This window comes from Chelmon rostratus, chromosome 7, assembly GCF_017976325.1.
Source record: "Chelmon rostratus isolate fCheRos1 chromosome 7, fCheRos1.pri, whole genome shotgun sequence".
NCBI lineage: Eukaryota > Metazoa > Chordata > Actinopteri > Chaetodontiformes > Chaetodontidae > Chelmon > Chelmon rostratus.
The window spans coordinates 25,514,460-25,536,653 of NC_055664.1; the positions used below are offsets into that span (position 1 = coordinate 25,514,460).

The 22,194-nt window shown below is 42.8% G+C and overlaps 1 protein-coding gene across 2 annotated transcripts; it reads right to left on the reverse strand.

Annotated features, from left to right (window-relative positions):
* Positions 1-1,028: 1,028 nt before the first annotated feature.
* galnt17 (polypeptide N-acetylgalactosaminyltransferase 17) lies at positions 1,029-21,881 on the reverse strand. 2 transcript variants are annotated; one of them, XM_041940780.1, is made up of 12 exons: positions 18,402-21,881; positions 17,908-18,266; positions 16,659-16,842; positions 13,731-13,897; positions 8,891-9,065; positions 7,876-8,073; positions 7,162-7,279; positions 6,415-6,600; positions 6,026-6,163; positions 4,762-4,857; positions 3,203-3,364; positions 1,029-2,411 (listed from the first exon to the last, which is right to left on the reverse strand). In XM_041940780.1, exons 2-12 carry the CDS (start codon positions 18,146-18,148, stop codon positions 2,277-2,279), a joined length of 1,800 nt encoding a protein of 599 aa, XP_041796714.1. In that variant the 5' UTR covers positions 18,149-18,266; positions 18,402-21,881; the 3' UTR covers positions 1,029-2,276. The 2 variants fall into 2 exon arrangements, with proteins under 2 accessions (XP_041796714.1, XP_041796715.1); XM_041940781.1 differs by having other exon boundaries at positions 17,908-21,881.
* Positions 21,882-22,194: the final 313 nt, after the last annotated feature.

A 22,194-nucleotide genomic window follows, 5' to 3' on the forward strand; every position in this document is an offset into this window, starting at 1 on the left:
AAGTATTTCACTGACAATAGCATGGTTATTTCACAAAACTGAGATTGAGAGAAGTTATTCAAATCATTTTAATTTTCAACAGTTTATCAGGATCTAAAATTATCCTTTTTTGTGTTTTAAAATCTGTGAAGTAGACGATTTCTGTCCCTGTAGGATCCACCTCAGACAGTACCTGAGTAAAATAGCAAGAGTCTTTTGAGCCCATTTGATCAGACTGCCCTCGGTGTTATTTACAGTAACTGCTGACTGACATTTAGCAGGATTTTAACCAACATATATGAATCTTAATGCCAGGAGGAGAGGAGCAGGCCTGTTGTTTAAAAGTCTGATCAGCATTCAGTGTTGTGTTATCATGCAGGCTCTGTCCTCCAGAGCCACACCACCCTCTCCAGCTCTCTGCTAGAAACAGGCCCTTGTGCTCCCAGCAGGCTCCTCCTGTTTCATTTACATCTTAAGCGTTGAGCTGATGCTTCTTCCACAGCAGCTTAGTGAGGGTAAGCAGTGGAGTTCAGCGTCTGGTTCAAGGACACTTTTCATAGGACACACGGCTGCTTCAGGACTGAATCCATAACTCCTCATTTTATAGGACAGGGTCTTAAATGTCGGGTCACCTCGCTGCCTCAGATGATGTGTAATATTTTGGTGAAGCACCTTTTTTTTAAAGGATAAGTGATTAAACTACTCATAAGCCAAGCTGGTGTTCACAGTTGCACCAGATGACATGCGGCTGGGAGCTGAGGGTGAAATCTCTTTTGAAGTAGTCTATTTTTAGAGATGATTTAAAGGGCAAGTCTCACAGTATGAGGAAAACATTTTGACCAAAACCATGCAGATGGTGGAGCAGTTACATACAAAGTGGCCAAGCATGGCAGTTGTTGTTATTTGGAATCAAATAACAGTTTTGCAAGAGGACAATTTGATCTACTGATTGAGAGCGACTCAATAATTTAGTGCATAAAACTCAAATATACAAAATGATTACTGTACTCAATCAAAATAAGACCTAAAAAAAAGTGTAATTCTCTCCTCAGAAACAGTAACCGTGCAAAAATCAGGAAACCAGTTGTTTATTGGAAGACAATCTTGGGAGCAAGAACTGATAACATTGAATTAATTGAATATATGACATCATATACATCTCAGTACATTAACAATACCAGCCTCGAAGGCCTCCAGCATTTCCACAATTGACGTACTCGTACACTTTCCCATTACTGATTCAATCTTCCTCTCAGACACTGCAGTTCCATCTCTGTGTCCTAAAAAGTGCTTCAGGCCGCAGCCTGTTACTTTTGGCCGTCTGCAGTAGTTATGGCACTCAGCAGGTGACAGACTAAATCGGCTCAGCTCAACTAAACTTTGTCCTCATGTGCATACAGTACTTACAATCATGCTACAAGATGTAGGCTACTGCATTTGGTGCTACCAAATGCTTTGAGTAAAAATAATAAAAAAAAAAAAGACAAATGCATCCACACAACATTTAAACCATGATTTAGCCCAGTAGCCCTCGACAATGTGATTTTTGACATGATTTACAATAACTGCAAAAAAATAGGCTCCAATACACCAAGTAATATTTATTGTTAATGCCTTTTTCTTCAAATTATTAATATTTACAGGGTTTAGACTTCTGAGAGAAAAATAAAAACACTTTTGGGCATTAATGTTTAGCTCACTTTATGCCTGTCGTCAGTAGGCACACCTTCATTTTCAGGTATCTTAAGATAAAATGTCAAACCACTGATGAAGCCTATTACAAACTACCAAAGTATTCTGATCAGTGCATATTACTGAAAATGTAATTCCAGGTGTTATATTCTTTTATTCATCTTAAAAGACCTAACATGGTACAGGATCAAATAATTATTGCAGAAACATTTTGAGGATGAAGACTGAAACCTAATTTTTCCCCACGTAAGACAGAACACAGTTTTTGCTGATCAGATCTCCATCCTTCAACCTAAACACAGCATAGAGAAGTGGCACAGATAAGATTTATGGCAACGTTACATCGAAAGTTCGTCAAATTCAGATGGAGAAAAACAGTCCTCATGCTAAACTTGCATCATTTTGAATGTCCAGTTTGTAAAAAACAACCTTTTTTCATAAAACTTCTATCTCTGAGATGTTCACTCTTTTAATCCATCTCAGTCTTTTCTTGAGAAGACGAGGAGCCTCTGCCTCATCAGTCGCCCTCGGCCAATCTGAGGTCAGGCGCGAGCTCTTGAAAATGGCCTCTGGTGTCATTGGTCCCAGTGAAATCATCCCGTCAACTACTGCTTCATGGTGTTCTTGATGGCCCACCTCTGCCCGGAGCAGGGCTGCAGGACCAGAAGGTGGCCGAAGTAAACGTTAGCCGGCACCACCTCCAGACAGCGTCCTGTGGCTCGATTTATGATGGATTCATTCTGCAGGGCAGGAGGACAGACAGCGTTCTGCTTTTATCAGGTTTAACAGGTGGACCGTGAACCTGGTGACTGTGACAGGGTGTGACAAGAGCCAGGCCTGATGTGGACAGATGTTTCTCATTTCATCTTCTCAGGTATTTGTGTTTTCATTTTGAAAAATGAATTCAAAAACCTGCCCACCCCCAAAAGAAAGAAATGCTACTACTACAAACATCACAGGAAAAGAAAACCTGCTCCTGCTGGACTCTGCACTGCTTTTCCTGCTGGGTGACACAGGATCCACGTGGCAGAAGGTCTGCTGTGTTCTCTGTGTGAGCTCTCTTCTTCCAGTGCAAATACAGCTGAAAAGGTTCGATTTTAAAATCTCAAAGGCGGAACTGATGAAAAACTGCTTTTTTGGGGGGTTTTGTCTTCAGTAAAGAAAAAGAGAAAATAAATGCCAGACAAGGGGAGAGAAGCAATGTGTCTGCTCAAATGTAGGCCAATTAGTTTAGTTTATGGTAATTACACCGCAAAAAATGACAAATTAGTTTGACAACTGGTATTTAAAAGTACCAGATATAGAAGATCCTGAGAACATTTTGGTGGGAGAACATTTTTTTCTAAATTCACTTGAAACAGCCTCACAAGGTAACGATTTAATCAGATTTCATCCCACCAATTACATTCTTATTCTCACCTCTGCTCTTCTACAATGTTCACATCAGGTTTACTTCATTTAGCACTTAAAAATCAATGAAATTTGCCCTTTCTCATGAACAAACACAAAATGAACAGTTTTTACTTCTAACCTGAGAGAAATGCCATGTCTTCTGCCTCACGTTGGTCACCTTGTCACAGTTGAGGAGCTGAGGAAAGCTGCTGATCTGATCATCCACCACACAGCGAGTGTCCTCCCCGGTGCTGCCCAGAGGGCCCAGGAACAGCTGGCCCTCTTTGGTGAAACGTCCCAGCTGAGGAAAAACGTAGAGACAGCACACATGCAACAGGATTAGAAACATGCGTGTCTACTGTCAAGTTTCCCATCAGGTACCCACATTTCTATAACAAACCTATTGTGCCTGAGATTTATATTAACACTGAGCTCAAGAAGCACCTGAGTGAACAACACAGCGCTAATGATCTGTATGTTGTAGACAGTCTTGTACACTTCAGAATCAGTAAGTTTGGGAATCTGGCAGAAACTTTGCATGTTGTTCCAACATGTTGTGCTGAGAGGCTAAACATGTCTTTGCACTCGACCTAATGCTATACTGTAGATGAGAATTTCCTGTAAAACCACACCCGTCTTATCAGTTACAGTGCTGCTTCAACAATGTCCAAACCCAATCAGATTCTAGAGATTAGTTTGCTCATATCAATTTCGTGTTGTCTGGAAACTGGTGTTCATATTCCAAAATAAACGAGTATCTGCTTCTGTACTGGAATGGGAAAATCTGAGCACTTTGTGTTTTTAACTAAGGCAAAACAGCAATTATTCTGTTAGCGTTAAACAGCTCTACAGCTTTAAAGAGGCTTTGACAGTGAGTCAACAGCAAAGACTGATCAGATATGTGAACACAAAGCGTGAGCTGCAGTTTCTCACTTTGCGGTCAAAAGTTATCAACAGCAAGATGAAGCTGTCACAGCTTTGACTTGTGCTTCAATCCAGTCTTCAAATGTCAAGGCAGCCCAGTCTCTCCCTGCGTTGCCCCCCTGAGGGCTCTGGTTCTATACCACTGCAGAAATGTTAAAGCACATGCAGAGGATGTGCAAAGTCCAGGTGTTGAAGGTATATTTTGATCTTAAAATCCTAAAAATCCCACTTGCGGTCCCTAGAGGTCACTGCTGCTTCTTAAGACACTTTGAGCCATAGTTACCTGCATAAAATGTGAGTGAGAAACTGCTGCACTAATAAAAACTGAATGATTGTTTCCTCAGATGAATAATGTAAAAATGCAACTGAAGTGCATGTTTTGAGGAAAGATACTGAGCTACACAGATTTTAAGTTATTTGTAGCTCTGCTAGCTTTTAGCATTTTGTTACTGGAACGGAGACCTGTGCTCCCTGAAGCACCTGTTTATCACTGCGAGCTAAAAAGAGATGCCCCGTGCGCTGAAGGGCTGAGGAACTGACACTGGCTGACTCAGGACCTCAGCACAAAAAGTGCAGCACAGAAACATTTTTATCCCGACAGCAGAACTCTCTCCTAAGAGGATTTCAGCTGAGCCCGTGTGAGAAACACAGCTGTAAATCACCTCACTGGTGAACGACACTAATGAGTTGTGTGTGTGTGTGTGTTTTCAAGAGATAGGCAAAGATAGCGGTGAGAGATGCACTCTTGTTGAGCATCAGGTGTCCATGTTGTACCTGAGGACCCCAACCATGGCAGGGGTGCAGGGTGGCGGTGTGGTTCTCCTTCATGCCCTGATCCATACACAGGTGGCTCACTTTGGAATTACGAATCTGAAATCAAAAAGAGTTTTTGAAAACAAAGCAGTTTCACAGTTATTTACACCGAACACCCCCTACCCGAACAAGGGTCTGTATCCAATCCCTACTTTCATCTTTTGACTCTACCTCTTTATTTTCTATCCCCTACCCGAACCAGGGTTTGTATTCCCACCCCGCTTTTTCTTGGTGCAGTTGGTGAGAGGCAGGGGTAGATGATGGTAGTGTGGCAATCGGCAGTTACATGTGGCATCTAGGCCTGTGGTAGCATTGTAGCAGCTAACAATAGCTAAAGCGGTGAGAGTATGATAGTATCTTAGCAGTTAGTATTGGTAGCTAGCAATTAACATTAACAGTATAGGTGAATCTAGCGTTATTGTCTTCTTCTGTTCCTCTTAGCAGGTAGCGGTTAGCACATAACATTAGCTAAATGGTAGCATCGGAACTGTATTGTCTTCTTCTGTTCTTCCTAGCGGTTAGCAGTAGCATTAGCAATAGTTAAATGGTAGCATCGGTACTGGCCACTACCTGGAGCATCTCTGGGTCAGTTGAACGTGGCGGTGCTGTTTGGATTGTGTAGGAGCAGTGTGAACTGGCACTAGGGGGGGTGACTCTGGGACGCCGGAGTTCACTGCCTAACCTCCTGGAGGTGTAGTGGGACTAAGTAGGCGAAACACTGTTGAAGGGAGGTTTCCACCTGATGACCCCCAGAGACGTGTTAGGAATCACTGCTCTTTGGCAGGTATAGAGGCAGATTAGAGCTCCAAGGTTCTTCACTGAGAATGAATCCTCTTTTTGAGCACAAGTATCTTGTGTTTAAATTAACACAAAGTCCTAATATTCCCAAACAGTATTTAGGTATTCTCAAAAAATCTCACAGTATCAGTGTTTAAGATAAAGATCTGCATCCAAACGCAGATTTAACATTTATTACAGAGTATTTTCAACAACACAGCTCTGGCAGTGTGCAGGTACGGGCTCTGTGAGTTCTTTCTAGCTGTCTTTTTGTTTGGGGTTTAGATATTTTTTAGAAACCCCTCAGGACTTTTTTTTTTCCCCCCTATCTCTCACCCCATCTGTTCTCAGTGGTTTCATCCCCTTGAACAAATGCAGCAGACCTTAGATGTACAAGCTTCTCTTTCCGGCCTCTTTCTCCTTAATGTCAGTTTGACTGCTGACTCACCTCGCCGTAGAACAGCGTGTTGTTGTACCTCCTCATCTCTGGGTAAACATTGTCGAGGTACCACTCAAAGCTTTTACACTGCAGACTCTTCCTCAGTGCAACCCTCTGAGAGATGTCTCCGTAATCAATACCGTGGTTCTGCAAGAACAAGGAGACATTATGGGAAGCATTTGCTTTACTGAGGTTTTTTTCCAACATAAATAGCTGAAATGTTGATCTAAAACATTTTGGCGTGATTACTAGCACAATAATGATTAAACGTATGTGGTACACATGGAGGTTTGCTCATTATATCTCCATCAACTGCACCAATAGTTCATGTGCAATAAAAAAAGAACAGCACAGTGGTTAGCATGACCAGCCACCACAGTAAAGGAACGCTGTCTCACCTCCATGGGGATATTCCAGGCCAGGTAGACATTGGACTTGTACTCATCCATCCAGACTTCAGCCACACGTAGAGCGTTACGCCGTGTGTGGAAAGCTATGTTACTGTGGTAGGGTTTCTTCATCCGTGCGATGTGAGCCACTCTGGAACAAGGCAGCACCTCCATGCTGCCCCCACATAGCCACACCTGCAGGTAGACGGTGTTAAAGAACAGGGAAATTAACTTGAAGCTAGGAATAATCATTTTTTGGCCACTAGAGGGCAGAAAATATCAAAACAAGCTAACAGATACACAGCCGCCATGATGTCCCCCAAATTATAAAGTTGATGATGGATAAAAAGTATTTTTTAGGTGCAGAGTTGGGTATTAATTTTCTGATTAGGGAACGACAGGTGTCCCCTTTCACATTTGTTTACTTCGGCCCGTAATCTGACTTACTGACTTACTCATACATCGACGCAGAGAGAGATTTGGAAAATGTCGATATTCTTCCCACAATAACCCTGCAACAACAACTGACTCCAATCTCTCAAGATATGCAGCGACACACTGCCTAACCTTCCCACTCTATGCGACCTATTTATCTCCATTGCCCTGCTGCGAGCGGCACACACAGGACCGTTCCTCCAGGACTCCTAATGGGGCCTCATTTATCAGCAGTGCCACGCTACGGTGGCCACTGCTCCACTTAAACCTGCAGGGGTAAAGAGGGAGCAGGAACGAGAGGAAACTGGGTGACACACAAACCCTGATGCCCAGTTCGATGTTCTCCCCTCCGTAGACATCCATGCCCGAGTCGAGCAGGCCGAGTTCGCCGAAGTAGTCCCGGTTGGCCACAAAGGAGCAGCCAATCATAGCGGGAGTCCTGCGATGAAGAACACACAACAATATGAAATCAAGTGACACTGAATATTTGGTGTGCGTGTGGCTTTTTATGTCTGTCTGAAAGCAGTATGCATGCAGATGTTCAATATATGAGTCTGCACAATTTGGTGCATGTTTAAAAATAACGTACAGCAAATATTTTCATTTTGTATTTTTAAAAAATCTGGTTATTTATCAGGGTTTATTTTTTATTTCAAATAATGGATGGAAATTGGATTTAAAACAAATATCCAGGTGAAAATTAGATTACAAAAATCTCATTTACAGCATGTTTTTTACACACTATACTTTTTTTAAATTACTTTGAGGAAGTCTAGCACTATCAGTAGCTTTTTTGTTGTTTTCTTGTCATTTCTTCCTCACTCATCCCAAGAGGATGTCCCTAAGAACTATTGATAATGTGAGGACACAAACGGATAAAGATAAGCCCGTGCATTTGAATGTGCAAATGCATGAATGAATCTGCATCCTTGGAAATGAGAGATTCTCGTTTGTCCTTTTTAGCAAACATGTATGTCCATTGTTGCATTTTGACTTTGATCTAAGTGTGTGTTTATATAGGAGAAGTGGGCTTGCCTGATGGGAGCGGATATGTCGCCCTCGTCCCACCACTGTTTGGGCGGGTTGATGTACATGCACCACAGCTCCCAGTTGTAGCCGTGGCCTGAGTTCTCGTAACGCTCCACCTCAAACGTGTCATGCTTGATGTTGTCGATGGAGGGCAGAATAATCCTCTTGTGGTCCTCTTTTATTCTGGCCAGAACCGGCTCGGCCCTGACAGGAGTGTAAACACACAGACATGTACACACTTTCCAGACACAAACTAAAAGACAGACGGCACAGAGCTTCTCTTAACATCTCCACTCTCACCCACTTCAGTCAGTCACAAAGTCCCTCAAGTTGTACCAACTTTATTACAAATTCTATTTGATTCCGCTCAGTGCAGCTCTGGAGGCCATGTGTCTATTTATGCTGAGTGAACTGGGTTGTGTACATACTCTAAAGTACACAGTGAGCTGGAGAAGGAATAGGAGACCTACAAAAAGGTGTCAGAGTCAAGTATTTACGTCTTGGCCAAATCAGTTTCATCTTTTAAACGATTACTTGAAATGTACTTTTATGAACAGGCTTCTGAGCAATATCCTATTTTATTGCTTGCTGTATGTCTTGTTTGTTATTTGACAAGCTATATGTCCTATGGTATCTTTTAATCCTGATTTTACAGGCTCTACCTTTCTCCTTTGCTCTTTATCTTAAAACTTCTCAGGTGTGAAATTGGTTTGTGTGAGTTCGGTTTATAGTTCCTCTGCTATATTTTGTCCTCTCCTTTTCAGCGAACACTCTGTTCTAAAAGTAAAACATAAAGTCTATTATTGTTATTGCTGTTGTCATGATTCGTATTTCAATGGGTCCCACACTATTTGGTTTGGAACACCAATATTCATAAATGTGTCTAAGTAAAGTTCATTCTCCTGGGAAAGACAACACGGGATCCTAAAATGTTTTCAGAAGATTGTTCATTCCAGACATCACTGACACCTAATCAACTACTGGAACATAGTTATTCCATACGCATGCCAGACTTACTCACCAGGATGGGGTGAACTCCACGTGGGCGTCAAAAAATCCCGTCACCTCGGCGGTGGCCACCTTCCAGCCCTCGATTCTGGCTCGGATCAGTCCCTCTCTCTTCTGGTTCCTGACGATCTTCACCAGGCCGGGGTAGCGCTTGTTCACGTACTCCTCCAGTGGTCCTTTCAGCTGCTCTGCAGTCAGTAAGGCCGGAGATAAACTTGCTTTTTAACCGTCCGTTCAGGTAGACAACCAGCTTGTTCACATATGTGCTACATGAGTTACTGGAGGAGACCACTGGAGGCCACACCAGAGAACTCAGACCACACAGAACTTATAGATTTGCATGATGTAAACAATAAACATGGCGACACTTGAGGAGGTTATTCTGAGATCAAAGCAGAAAAAGCAAAGTATACCTGTAGTATTGATTTCTGAGACTGTGAGACACAATCAAAGCTCCAACTGGACGCAGGATACGTGAGGCAGCCATCATGCACAAGTGAACACATTGTTAAAAGCAAGTAAATCTCTGGCCCGAGACGAGGATTACACAGCAAACAAAACGACAGGTAAACGTGAGAGATCGGCATCGTCCTTCCTGCTGGTGTCAACTGAACTGGATGTTTAAAATTTGCAAAACGTCCGTCAATTTTTAAGTTTTCAACACCTACAACTTTATATTCATGTGTCATGAGCCAATCTGGATATTTTGTTTTTAGATTGTTGAAGAAATGTTAAAAACCTGTGCACCATGTATGGAGTTATAATAAGGAGCCTGTTTTTTTTTTTTAGTGGGTCACCATAAACAATTACATTACTGATGCTTTTAAAAAAACTGAGCTCTACAAAGTGATTACATTTACATTTAAATTATGGTATTTATAAAACTATGGGAAAAAAAGTTTCAAAATTATTAATAAAATACTATAAAGGAATGAATAAAGGGGACTTACTTAAGAAAAATGTTTTCTGAGTACATCATTTAATAAATTATAATTAATCAATGAAGAAAACTGGTGCATTCTTTACTAGTTAATTGCATTTAACCAATAGCGGACTACACATCAATATGGTTTAGTAAAGAGTAGAGTCCACAGAGGACCATTCTTAAGCTCCATTTAGAAAATGCTCACACATTTTAAACACAAATCATCATTGTTGCACAGTAAACAGTTGGATCACCTCAGACATGCAGAACCCTTGTACAGGACTATGTGATGTACGCCACCTATTGTCGCTGTTTGCCACATCGCCCAGGCCTGACACAGACATAAAAAACCAAACAAAAAACTCCACCACCAGAACACACTGATTAGTTTTTATGGAAGGAAAAACACACAAATGAGGCGCAGACAGAAACAGAAAGATGACATAAATCTGTTCTCTCAGGTCCCTGCGGGGCTCCAAAAGACGCCACGCAGTCTGCAGCTTCCTCAGCATCACCGACTGCTCCACCTTTGATCTCTCGATCAACTCATGAGCCCTTCCTCCCCCCCCAGACCCAAACACTTGAAACCCTTCTTCGTCTGCATCACAAACACACATGCACTTAAAAATTCCCTAAAACAAAAACACATTTCTCATGCTCTCTGTTTTCCATCTCTTTCTCTCCGCCTCTTTTCATTCCTTGCTCAATAACAGACGCTCTTGATCACAAACTCATTTCCCATGCTGTGTTTTCTCTCTCTCTCACACACACTCGGGTATGTGCAGCGTGAGGCCGGCTGACCTGTGCAGGCAGTGTGACTGTTTGCGTGCCCCGTCTTGTGTGTGCCGCTGCAACATCGTCCCCTCTGTGATGGGTAACTGGCTCTCAGCCAACCAGCAGTTTTGCGCGAGAGAGGAGTGATGCTGTTCAGCTGTCTCTCTTTCCTTTTGTGCCATCCCTTCCCCCCCGCCATGCCTCTCAAACACTGTTTTGAAGGATAAGCCTGGCGATACTCTTTATTTTTCTTATTGTCAAATCCCATGAAAAGACCAAAACCAACAGAGCACTGATCCTGCAACACGTATTTTCTGTGTGCATATTCCTTTGAGCCACAGGCCTCCATTGTTGTTCCTCCACATGATCCTTTATTACAATGAACAGTTTGAGTCCGTCCCACATGCACCATCCTGCAATCAAAAAGAATCACTACAACACCAAATGTGTCTTAAAGGCAAATTCTGGTTTATTGCAACCACGGTCTTGCTTGATAGAACTGCACTCAGGCTGTAAACAAGCCTACAGTTAAATTAAATTACTTCATTTAAAGGTAAAACTTATAGTGAGTGCACTCGTAATGTTGTTAATAATGGCTCATTGCGCAGGAAGAGCAGAACCACAAAGTCAGCGTGATGGATGTTTACAGCGGACAATGTGGGTAATGCTTTCACCGTTCCCTTATGTTTTCTCTTCCGAAAAAAATATCTACCTGTCTGATCGTCTGAGTGCTCGTGTTTATCTCCTCATCAGACAGCTGTTTTTGCTACGTCGCCAGATCTCAGCATATAACACAGCCGGTGTAAAGTCATTTTACCAGTGGGAATAACAGTCATAATAAATCCGGATCCTTAATCATGGCTGAAACTAGTCCAAAACAAATGCATTATTTTCTGAGTAAAATTAGCCTTTTTTTTTTTTTTTTTTTTTTTTAAAACAACATGTATTTGTGACAGTTTTTTAATGAATGATCATGTCTTCAGCAGAGACCAGTGGGCTAGGGGCTGAGTGAAACAGACGAGGTAGGGCAGTCAGACGGCCTTGAGTGATCGACTGTTGGTTTTGGTCTTTTTTTGTGAGATTTGTGAAAATAAGAGAAATGGAATAACAGCAGCCTTTAACGCTTCGACTATCTCATCTCTCTCTTCCCGTTTCCTTGTTATTTCTTTGTTTTCTGTTCTTTCTGATTGCTCTCTCTCTCTCTCTCTGTCTCTCTCTTCCGGATTCCCATCAGCTTGCTCTCTCTCTCTGTCTCTCCGACCTCGTTCATCTTAGAGCCTCTATATCTCTCATTCTTTCCCCGTCTCTCTTCCTGCCACTTTCTCTAATAGCCTGGTTGCTCTTTCAGCCTCTCCTTTCATTCTCTGATGCCTCTTCACTGCCGTGTCTCTCTCCTTCCTTCTCCCTCTTTTTCTCTTATGCCTAACCCTTCATCCCTCTTCACTCCTCAACCTTTTCTTTCCATCTTTTTAGTTTCACTCCGTCTTAGCTAATTTCTCTCCAACACCCTGCTCTTTTTCTTTACCGCACCTCCTCTCTCCTTTTCGCTCTGCCTGGTTTCATCTCCTCCCCTCGTCTTTCTTTCTGTCCCTTCATCTCACAAAACCCAGCTTGGCAGCGCTGCCCAATAAATAAGACAGGGACATCTCTCCCGTGACATCCAATTGTGGCGCTCCGCCTCTATCTGCTCGTCTGCCCTGCAAAAATTCGACACCATCAGTCACCTCAGCAAACCCCGCTCCTCAAAAGCAATGACCACGGCTTTTGTCAAGGAGATACTCATCACCTTGTCAGGCCAACGAAGCCACACTACAGGTTTGATGCCTTTATCCCACATAACAACGCTTCAGACAGCCATGTATCGGTATGTTGATGAGTAACATATAAGCAACACGTACAAACACAGACTATGAGTTATGTTTGTATGTGTTTTTATTCCTACTCTCTGTACGCAAGAGATGAGATTAAGCAGAGTTTAGGATGCTGATTCAGCAGGTAGGTTACCTGCGGTGCTGATAATGTTTAAATTATTTCCTACAGTACAGCTGTTAACAATATACTGTCCATTGGAAATAACTTTGTTAGTTATTGTGAAGAGGCCTCAAAGGAATAGTTTGACAGTGGCCAGGACCAGAAACTTCCTTGGGGCTCTGCAAGTTGCCTGGCAACTGCTCAGCGCCAAGGAACAGCCTGGCACAGACACCCTCTAAAACGGCAAATTGGTGCTTTGACACTTGGGTTTTTGTACACGTTACACAAACAAGATACAACAAGTGAGCTTTAGAGGTGCTGGTAGATGGATTTTGTTACTGTTGGACAGAGCTGACTGGCTGTTCACCCTGTTCCCTGTCTTCATGTTGACAGGAGAGCAGTGTCAACCCGCTCTTGGCAAACTCTTCAAACTCTTCCTTTGAAGCCATTTAGATTTTGTTTTTGTGTGATTATAGCATCTCTCACATTATTCTGACAGCCTTGTAGAAAAATGAGACAATCGGGGTAAAAATTGGTGCAATCTGTGTGCTGCTTTCAGCCCTTTCATCCCAGTGGATCAGCCTGGGGAGATTAGCAGCCACCAAGTTGTCACACCGAAGTCAAAACAAATCTTTTCCTCAAATGCTGCAATATCGTTCAGTTTACTCATAACTTCAATTTGCATACAGCATCTCCTTCACAGAATCACCAAAATCAAATAAAAAAACAGAATCAAAACATAGCATCGCTGGCAGAAGCAATGAAAACCTGAAAACTGCCACCTCTGAAGCTGACTGAGTAACAGAATTTCTTTCAAAATGTGTATTCAAACTTTAATACCTGCATGATACAGCCTATCAACTAATCCAAATCCTTTATTTCTCAAAGTCTAGTGTCACCTTTTTGAGTATTTGATGGCACAAATTAATGTTATTACAAGGATGCTGAATGATTACTTGACTTTTGGTTTGTTACTTCCCCCATTATTGTAAGGAAAGAACAGGCCACGAATCAAACTGAGAGGCTGCTGGGAGCTTTCTTTCACCCTCTCGTTGTTCCACCTCTACAGACAAATATTGTATTTTCACTTAAGAACCAAGAGATTCAAGTCCAAACAAGTAAAAACACATTGCCATTGTCCTCATTTGGGATTTGGGAAAGGAAATCTTCCATTTTTACTGACCGTCATCGCTGTTGTCATCCACCAGGATGATTTCTTTGAGCAAGTGAGCCGGGGTGTGATTGACAGCTGAGTGGACCGAGCGCAGGATCACTGACAGAGCCTCGTTGACAAAGATGAAGATGAGGGAGATCTGGGGGAGGTCTCTCGGGTAGCTGACCTTTCTGCATCTGCACAGAGACATGCAAAAACACCACACCATCTGTAAAATGAAACCTTTCCACACATGCCTGTGAAGCCTGCGTTCCGGGCTTTGCACGCTCCACTCATCCTCCATTATTGCTTTAAAAGACCAAACTGCCTCCATGGAGCTGCTGACATCTTGTTCGATGAGGCTGAAAGGCAAAGCACATGCCACTTCCTGTTTAACCAACCAGATTGGCCTATTCATAGTGTGTCTGCAGCAGATAGGAGGCCTGTTTTTTTTTTTCACTGTCGTTTTGTTTTAAGAGTTCCACTGAAGAGGAAAGAAGCACGGTGAGGCTAAGCTTAGTGAGAGTGGGAGAGGAAAGGCCTTCCTTTACATGTCTCCATGTCTTGTGTTATTACTATTCAATCAATAATCTTATTTACCATATACAATTACAATTTAAATTAGAAGAAATTCTATAATAAATCAAGGGGTTCATGAAAATTGGAGATGAGATGACACTTTTTTTAAAGGATTGTGGTCGGAAATCGAAGACAAAGGCTTTAATTGTTCATATTATGTGATGATGGAATATATGAATGTTAGAAATATATTTAATTCAGAGACCGAATGTCTTTTTGCAAAAGGACGTACACTTGCAGAGAAGGCACTGTATGCCAGGGCCCCCCGGGGCTCTGCAGAGGAAAAAGCAGCTGATAGATATCACACCGATACAGAGGATATATGTGCATAATGCACAAAGCAAGAGGTTCCATGCCAATTATGGTAATAAGAGGTAAAAACAGGAGGAGGCAGGGATGGTGCAAATCAGCGAAACCAGTAACATCAGCATGTAGCAGAGAGAAGACAGCAGCATGAACGATTACAAGTGTGAAGAGTGTGAACTTGTCACATTACAAGTACAGCTTCATTGACTAATCTGAATGTGAGTGTGATCGTGACTGTAGGAGTCAGCTCATCAGCTGATGGCTTCTTTTAGCATTTCTGTACTGCAATTTCTTGTTACTTATCAGCTGATATATACGCCCATACTGACATATCTGTGATAAGCTAAAATCCGTTGCCCCTGTGTATCAGTCGACCCTTTCTACTATATATGTAACATGTTGGGAAAAGCAGGTTTGTGTAAATAAATGTAATATCCCTGAAAAGACAGTAAGCAGATTTTAAAATTCATCCAAAAAATGATGTTTTTTCTTTATACTATTTGTAGCTTGACATTTGATCTTTGTTTCTTTCCATCTCCCTCTCTTGTTCTACCTCCCTCTCTTTTTACCACCACCTCCGGCTGTGCTGTGTAAAGAGACCTTCAGCCGAACGTAGGAGACTCCTCAGACTCCAGCTCACATGCTGCTGCTAAGCCTGAAGAAATCACACCCTAACACGCTTCACACGCCACTTTGATCCCGGCAACATAAAAGACCCCCCCGAGTGACAAATGAGAGCACTGGATTCTGATGCCTCCGCTCCATCACCCCAACACACACACATGCAGCTGGTGGCTGCGATGGGCTGAGAGCTTTCTCATCATCACTGACTTTCAAATGGAAGGGCTGTTACTCAATTAACCAGCAATGTGGGCCAGAGATACTCTTTAAAGGAGCATTTATAGAGAACCTGTACCATGCAGGGCCATACAATATGCTGCACAGAGCTACGTGGAGGAGTTGATATGCACACAGTCACCGACATACACAAGGATGTGCACATTAATCAATCATATGCACTCACAATTCAAAGTGTACCTTTCATACCTGCTAATCCAAGGACTGCCTCTCTCTGTGTGTGTGTGTGTGTGTGTGTGTGCAGTTGGAACTAGGTGTCCATGCATGATGCATGCCTGGAGATTGCTAGCCAGCCATTGCAACTACCTCACATATTAGCAAGAGGCAGAGAGAGAAAGAGATAGAGAATAAAAGGGACAGATGAAGATCCCTCCAAACAAACACTACATGTGTGCTGTGAAAAGTGGCTGATGCCACGAAGACGGTCACCAAAACAAATTTTTCAATTTTTGTGCAACTCTGCATGCAAGTTTTGGACTTTCATATAGACGGTGCATGTTCAACTTTCATCCAGATCCTTTGATAAACACATACGTGAATATGAAATATTAGTAAAAACAGCAATACCTAAAAGATGGCACATAAGGAGAAGGTTGGGGTGCTGGAGGGGGCTGCTTTGAGCGTATCAGCAGAGTAGCAGTGAGAAGTGTCAAGTTGGCAGTGTTGTACACCTGCATAAATATGATTGGATGTGACTCGTCTGCTGATTGCCACATAGCTGTGAATGATCCAGTTATTGTGAAGCATGAATGGACCAGCTGATTCCAATCAGCTAATGCAAGAGGGACTTCAGTGCTCTGCCTGAACTATGGCTACGCTCCATTTAAATAATTCATCAGCAACATGTCTCTCCATAACCAGTATCCCAGTTTTACAGAACACATTGTGAACAGTTTTCATTAGAACTACTTTTTTGGTAGTTCCAATGGTAACTAAATGGTTCACAGTGTGCTCAGCGCATGAACCACAGTGCCGGGAACATCGTGTGAAGATAAGAGTACTTTAAATGTGATTTTACTGAACAGCACCACAAACAAAATTCCATTAATCTACATTGTAGTGGCTGGAGGCAAAAACCTCAGACAGATCTCATCTCAAAACCAAAACTCTGTCATGGGTAGATACCACTAGAGGTTCATGAGAAATGAGTGTTACGTAATTGTTGTGAATCAACCTTGAAAGTGAAATTTAAAGTTTATCCACTCATGTACTCACTTGCCAGGCCGGTGGTCCGGTATGGTCCGATCCAGAGAGATTCTGTCACTGAGGTAGGCATTGTAGCCGTATTTCTCCCTCAGGTATTTAGCGTCGTTCTCCTCAGCTGGAGACAGCGTGGCGGGGAGGCCACCTTTACCCCGACCCCCGAAGCCCTCTATCAGACCCAGAGATTTGGACAGACCTGGGTGAGGCAAACAAGATGACAAGATTACATGTCAGGAGCCTTTAGTCTGGCTGAGTCGCTCTGCTCTCAGTAACGCACTCTGTGGTTTACAGCTGATAGCCTGCTCCCCCGTCGCAGCTCCAACCTCACGTGAACATGCAGAACGCAGTGGCTGTAAAAACAGGTGAACGTCAGAGCTCAATTCACATTATGAAAAGTGCTGAAGTGCAGGCCTATTCCAAGGCTTCCTACTCTTACTGAGGTCAGTAATTTCAAACACGATGTTCAGTGATAAAAGTGAAAAACATTTCAATTTCTAGGCTGCAAGCTGCAAACTTCAAGGCTTTCACGGTTTCAAATTAGGGATCAAATAAGATTCTCCTTACTGTGACTGTGTGTGTTTGTGGGTGGCAGAGTGATTAAAGTGACTATCCCCATACGTGATAAGCTGTATTCAAGCCTCTGTGTTGGCAAACATACTGCTGAAGTGTCCTGAAGGCACCGGATCCCTAAACGCTCCTGCTCTGCAGTCGACCTTGACCTCTGACCTCCCTGCTGTTAGAAACATGTTACTCCTTCAGGGTTTAATTTGGTACAATGCATGATTAGAAGACATCTGCATTATGACTTTTACCTTAAAGATCACTTTAGACAACTGAAAAAGTTAGCAGGAAATTGCCTGCTTCAAGCTCAAATGTTTCCTTTTTCCAGAAATGTGGAATAAACTCAACCATTAACTTTATCCACTTAAACCCGAAGTTTGCACTTGTGAAGGTATTTCACATTCAGTGTTTTATTGGAAATCATTTAGCATTTGTTGAACTTTGCTTCCTATCTGCAGAGATGAATTGTTATATATGGGTAAAAGTTGGTGACACATTATTCGCAGATCAGTGAAGTGGATTCAGATTTTGAGCAGGTAGTACATAATCTTATCAAACATGCTTGAAACAGATTGAGATAATGTACCAGCTGTTTCAGGGGCCCAGAAATGAGCTCTGAGGGGTTTGCACTGCAGACTTTAGATAACATTAAGAAACGTCATATTCAGTGCTGTCACATTTTGTGCTACACTGCTCTTACCGTTTAACTGCCTGTACACCACGTCCTCCAGCGAGCTGAGCCTCTTCAGCAGCACCTCATGGCTGATGCCGGGCCCCTGCGCCGTCCCGTTACCCCGGGGCCTCTTCCCGTCAGCCGGAGCCTCCGGGCCGGCGGCTTGGACGCTGCGTGTGTTGCACTTGGCCCAGAAAGTCATGAACCCAGCAACAGCAAGCACGTTCAGCACCAGTAAAACCCTCCATCTTCTGAACACAAAAGCCATTAAAAAGTCGCCCGTGTCCGGGCTCCGAATGGTGGGGGGGACAGGAGGGGGGAGAGTCTCCGGAGAAGCCGTAGGTGTCACAGATTCAGGGCTCCCTCGGCTTGCGATGTGCGGAAAGCTGCAGGAATAATTCAGCAGTAACGACAGTTCAGGTGAAATAGGCAAACCTTAGAGAGAAACAGTTACGACCAACAGACACATTACTGCAGTTTTTAGCCATTGCACTGATTCCTGGTCATAAATCTGCTCTCACCATTTGGCACCGGGGTTATTTTAGGTTGCATCCCCCTTCTGAGGAAATTTGGGGCGCCTGGCCATCGGCTGTCATCCGTGTCACCGCGACTTCAAGCCCGGCTTTAAGATCATGCACGGAGGGTGTTAGACAAAGACTCCACCATATGATCTTGAGGAACAAATACTCCTAAATAATTCACCAGTGAGGAGATGATCAAGTCCGATTTTTTTTTTTTCCTCCTTTGCGTCTCACAGAAGTCGGCAGTGATGCGACTGAGAGGGCTGCGCGCAGGAAAATCCTCGCAGAAAGACAACTCAGGGAAAACCTTCCAGCTGTTCAGTCAACCTTTCTGCTCCCCCAAAGCCTGTTCACGCATCGCCTTCCACCCGTTTCAGGCCTAATGTTCACGGTGAGATGCCGCTGAGGAGACTGCGCGGATGGTGAGCAGACAGCAGCGGCTCAAGAGACGCAGCATCCTCCGCTGAAGGTACCGATGATCCGGGAACGCGGCAGCAGCAGCGGCAGAGAAATGCGTCCTGATTTCTCGTTTTCCGTCACATTTATCTCTTTCAGCCCGCACATACCAACGTTTTCCTGTTATGCTACACGCCCTTCTTGTTTGTTGTGCCTTGTTATTTCCTCTAATTCTCCTTAACCTACACGGCGCTTAATAAGGGCGCAGAGAAAAACGTGGAGTGGATCCGGCGACGTTTTGCTTCGCAGTAGGTCAGGGGTGGTGGGTGGGGTGTCTGCTTACCGCCACCCAATTAGCGACAATTAGGAGAATATTCAAATATTTCTCAGGGCTTCCCAAAGGGGGGTTCTTGGGTCCACGAGGGGTCTTTAAGGTGAAGTTTTTTTTTTTTTGTCCCTTTTAGGCAAAGAAAATGTTTATAGTTCATTCAGTGTTATTTCAGGCACCATGAGCACAGTGGGATAATGTTTAACATACAGTAGTCTGTTCAGAAATGTCATTACCCTCACAAAGCTGGTATGAGACACTGTCTCAGGTTGTGTTCCTCCTCATAGGGAGGAAGCTCATCAGATTAAGGTTGCAAGGAAGAGTTTGAGAACATCTAATGTGACATCCTGTGGTTTGTCTTTATCCTCTACTGGAATCTGGTGGACTAAACGAGTGGTGAAAGAAGTACTCTTACTTATACAGAAGTGACATAAGTCACACCACAACATAGAAATACTCTAGAACAAGTAAAAGTTCCTCATTCTTAATTGTATTTAAGTACAGCATGCAAGTAGGCCTATTAACAGCAAATTGAACTTGAGTATCAAAGTAAAAGCAGGCATTGTAAAGAAGTGAAGCACTAAATAATTGATGCAGTAAGGTGTAAGCAACATCTTAATGTTGTAACTGCAGGTGGTGCTCGACTAATATGCTATATCGTGTTCAGTTGGGTAGTTTCGGTTATAGCAATGCACAACATTTAATGAGCTCAATAAATGTTGTTCATGGAGAAATGTACCGGTATGTTTATCAGCAGAGAAACTAAGACCTCAGATGAATAAAAAGCTCAGGATCTCACACTCAAGTTGCAAACAATGGTCAGTATGTCTTAATTGTGTTTCGGTGTATTAATCGGGTACAGGAGCTTGGGAGTCTCCGCTGCTGCAGCTTATATGCTGTGAAATAAAACTTTGCAGCATGTCATCACTATGAAGCAAAATGCCTATAAATAGCTTTATCATTAAAATCCTGCACGTGAAAGAACTCAATGATCCTATAATCTATTTTATTAGGAGATACTTCTGTATACTTTATATTTTTTGGGGGTGCGTCAGGTGAGTAATCCCATATTTAGTGTAACTTAAGGTTCTTCTCACTTATGTTTCCTTAGAGTATAAAGTTAAGGGATTCAACTAAGATGAAACCTTCTCTTTCCATAAGCTAGAAACTTTGTAATGTTTTCACCAGTGAGAATATTATATGCTGTAAGCAGAGCTCTGGTGCCAGTGTGATTGATCTCCTGCAGGCAAAGACAGGAGTTTAATTATCTGGTACCAGAGGTTGAAGGAAAATGTATTTTCCTGCTTGGGTTTTGGTTGGCTTAATGTCTGTTTAGTATGGAGACCTGCTCCTACACAGTGGACGTCTGTGGTACTCTTTAAAGTATAAAGGCTAAATTTAAAGATTAGAAGAAAGAATCACATGTTGAGGTATATTGTTGAATTAGTGCTTCATTTCACAGGATTAAAATGTGTGAGTTTGTGCAGAAATGGGTCACCCAGATAGCTGGAATGAATCAAGGAGCTCAGTAACTCTGCAGCTTACTGAGAGACATGCCAACTGTGATCTACAGGCAACCCAGGTGGAAAGAGACAGTGTGAGGGAAAGAAAGAGAAAGACTGAGGGAAAGAGGCATAGTGAGATCAAAACCAGCGCTAGATTGTGTGAGACGAATCAAGAAACCAAAAGAAACATCAAGGGAGAGGAGGAGAGCATCAGTGAGACGCACAAAAGGAGGCAGAGATACCAAGAGAAAAGGGGAAAAGAGAGTTTTAGAAAAGGCGGGAGGAGAGCCGAGACACCGTGGAGGAATCAAAATTCAAAGGAAGGAAAATTCCTCAAGCAGTAGCGAGAGACATTCTGAGATGCAGGAGAGAACAAAAGGGAGAAATGTAAGAGGGAGAGATTGCATGACAGCAGCACAGAAGACAAGTGGGTAAAAAAAGAAGTGTAAGAGTAGATTTGAATTGATATCTGTTGAAGGGGCGAACGTGATAGTCTTGAGCGCTCTCGTCAACCCCTCCGCTTGCTGTAGAGGAGCTAGTCAAGTGGCGGACAGTTCATGAGTGAAGCAGGCAAGTTGAACTACATTCAGCTGCTGATGTTTTGTGCATGCAGCGTTTTGAATGAAAGGACACGAGGCGAGACATGAGACTCGTACAAGCGATCAGAGATGTGACAGGTGGAGGATGAGCTCAGCTTTTTGTCTTGCTCTGTTGGACTGTGTTTTTATGTTCACTAACTTCAGGTCACAGTTGTAGCTGTGAAAATCCCCCTTTGGCTCCGTGTCAGGATACGTGATGTTTTGCATACCATCTGATGACAGAGGAGGTTGGTACGATTGTTTACAGAGCCTTCAGCAAAAAACAAAATACATTTTATAAATATCTATAAATATTTGCATATTATTATCTGCATTGGCATCTTGAGCAGCTAGATGAATGACTGTTGTTTCCTGCAGTCTATAATGCAAAATATGGTTCATGGCCGGAACTTTCAGCCTCCTAGAAATTTAGGACAACTTGTAATAAAATATGAAATAACATTTTACTTGGTCAGTTTTTGAGCTCTGGACATTCACACAGAAATAATTTGCAAACGTACGACCAACACTAAACTAAATGCAAGAATAGTTCAGCCAAGAAATAAAAACAACGCCCTGATACGCCCTGACACTTGTGCTCACTTTAGCCAGTTGTGCTGACTTTGACCAAAATGCTCACTTTTTGTCACAGCGTATTCACATCGTGTCACTTTTTGCACATGCAATACATTTTTGCATCTTCAGAGTCTCTTCCACCTTTTCGTCAGGTGATGTTTTGCCCAATGGGCCTGCTGTTATTGACTGCATGCACACGACACTATCATTTAAAAAGCCTGGATTCAGGAGTGCAAACCTTCACATTTCTTTTACTCTACGCTAATTTTGCCTCATTAGACCTCATCTGAAAACTGTGTGTTTGACCGACAACTCCCTCATCTTCCTGTTGACGCCCTCGAGACGGGACAGCTTACACCTTTATCACTGTTGTTGCTATAGTGAGTTTGGTCATTCTGGCTGATTAGAAC

What these genes read in the sequence shown, in the direction of transcription:
- galnt17 (XM_041940780.1), bottom strand. Translation starts at nt 18,148, where the DNA reads ATGGCTTTTGTGTTCAGAAGATGGAGGGTTTTACTGGTGCTGAACGTG. An exon ending in ACATCGAACTGGGCATCAGG is followed by an intron (nt 6,601 to 7,161) that starts GTTTGTGTGTCA and finishes GTCTACCTGCAG; the next exon opens with GTGTGGCTATGTGGGGGCAG. An exon ending in GCCATGGTTGGGGTCCTCAG is followed by an intron (nt 3,365 to 4,761) that starts GTACAACATGGA and finishes GTTTTTCCTCAG; the next exon opens with CTGGGACGTTTCACCAAAGA.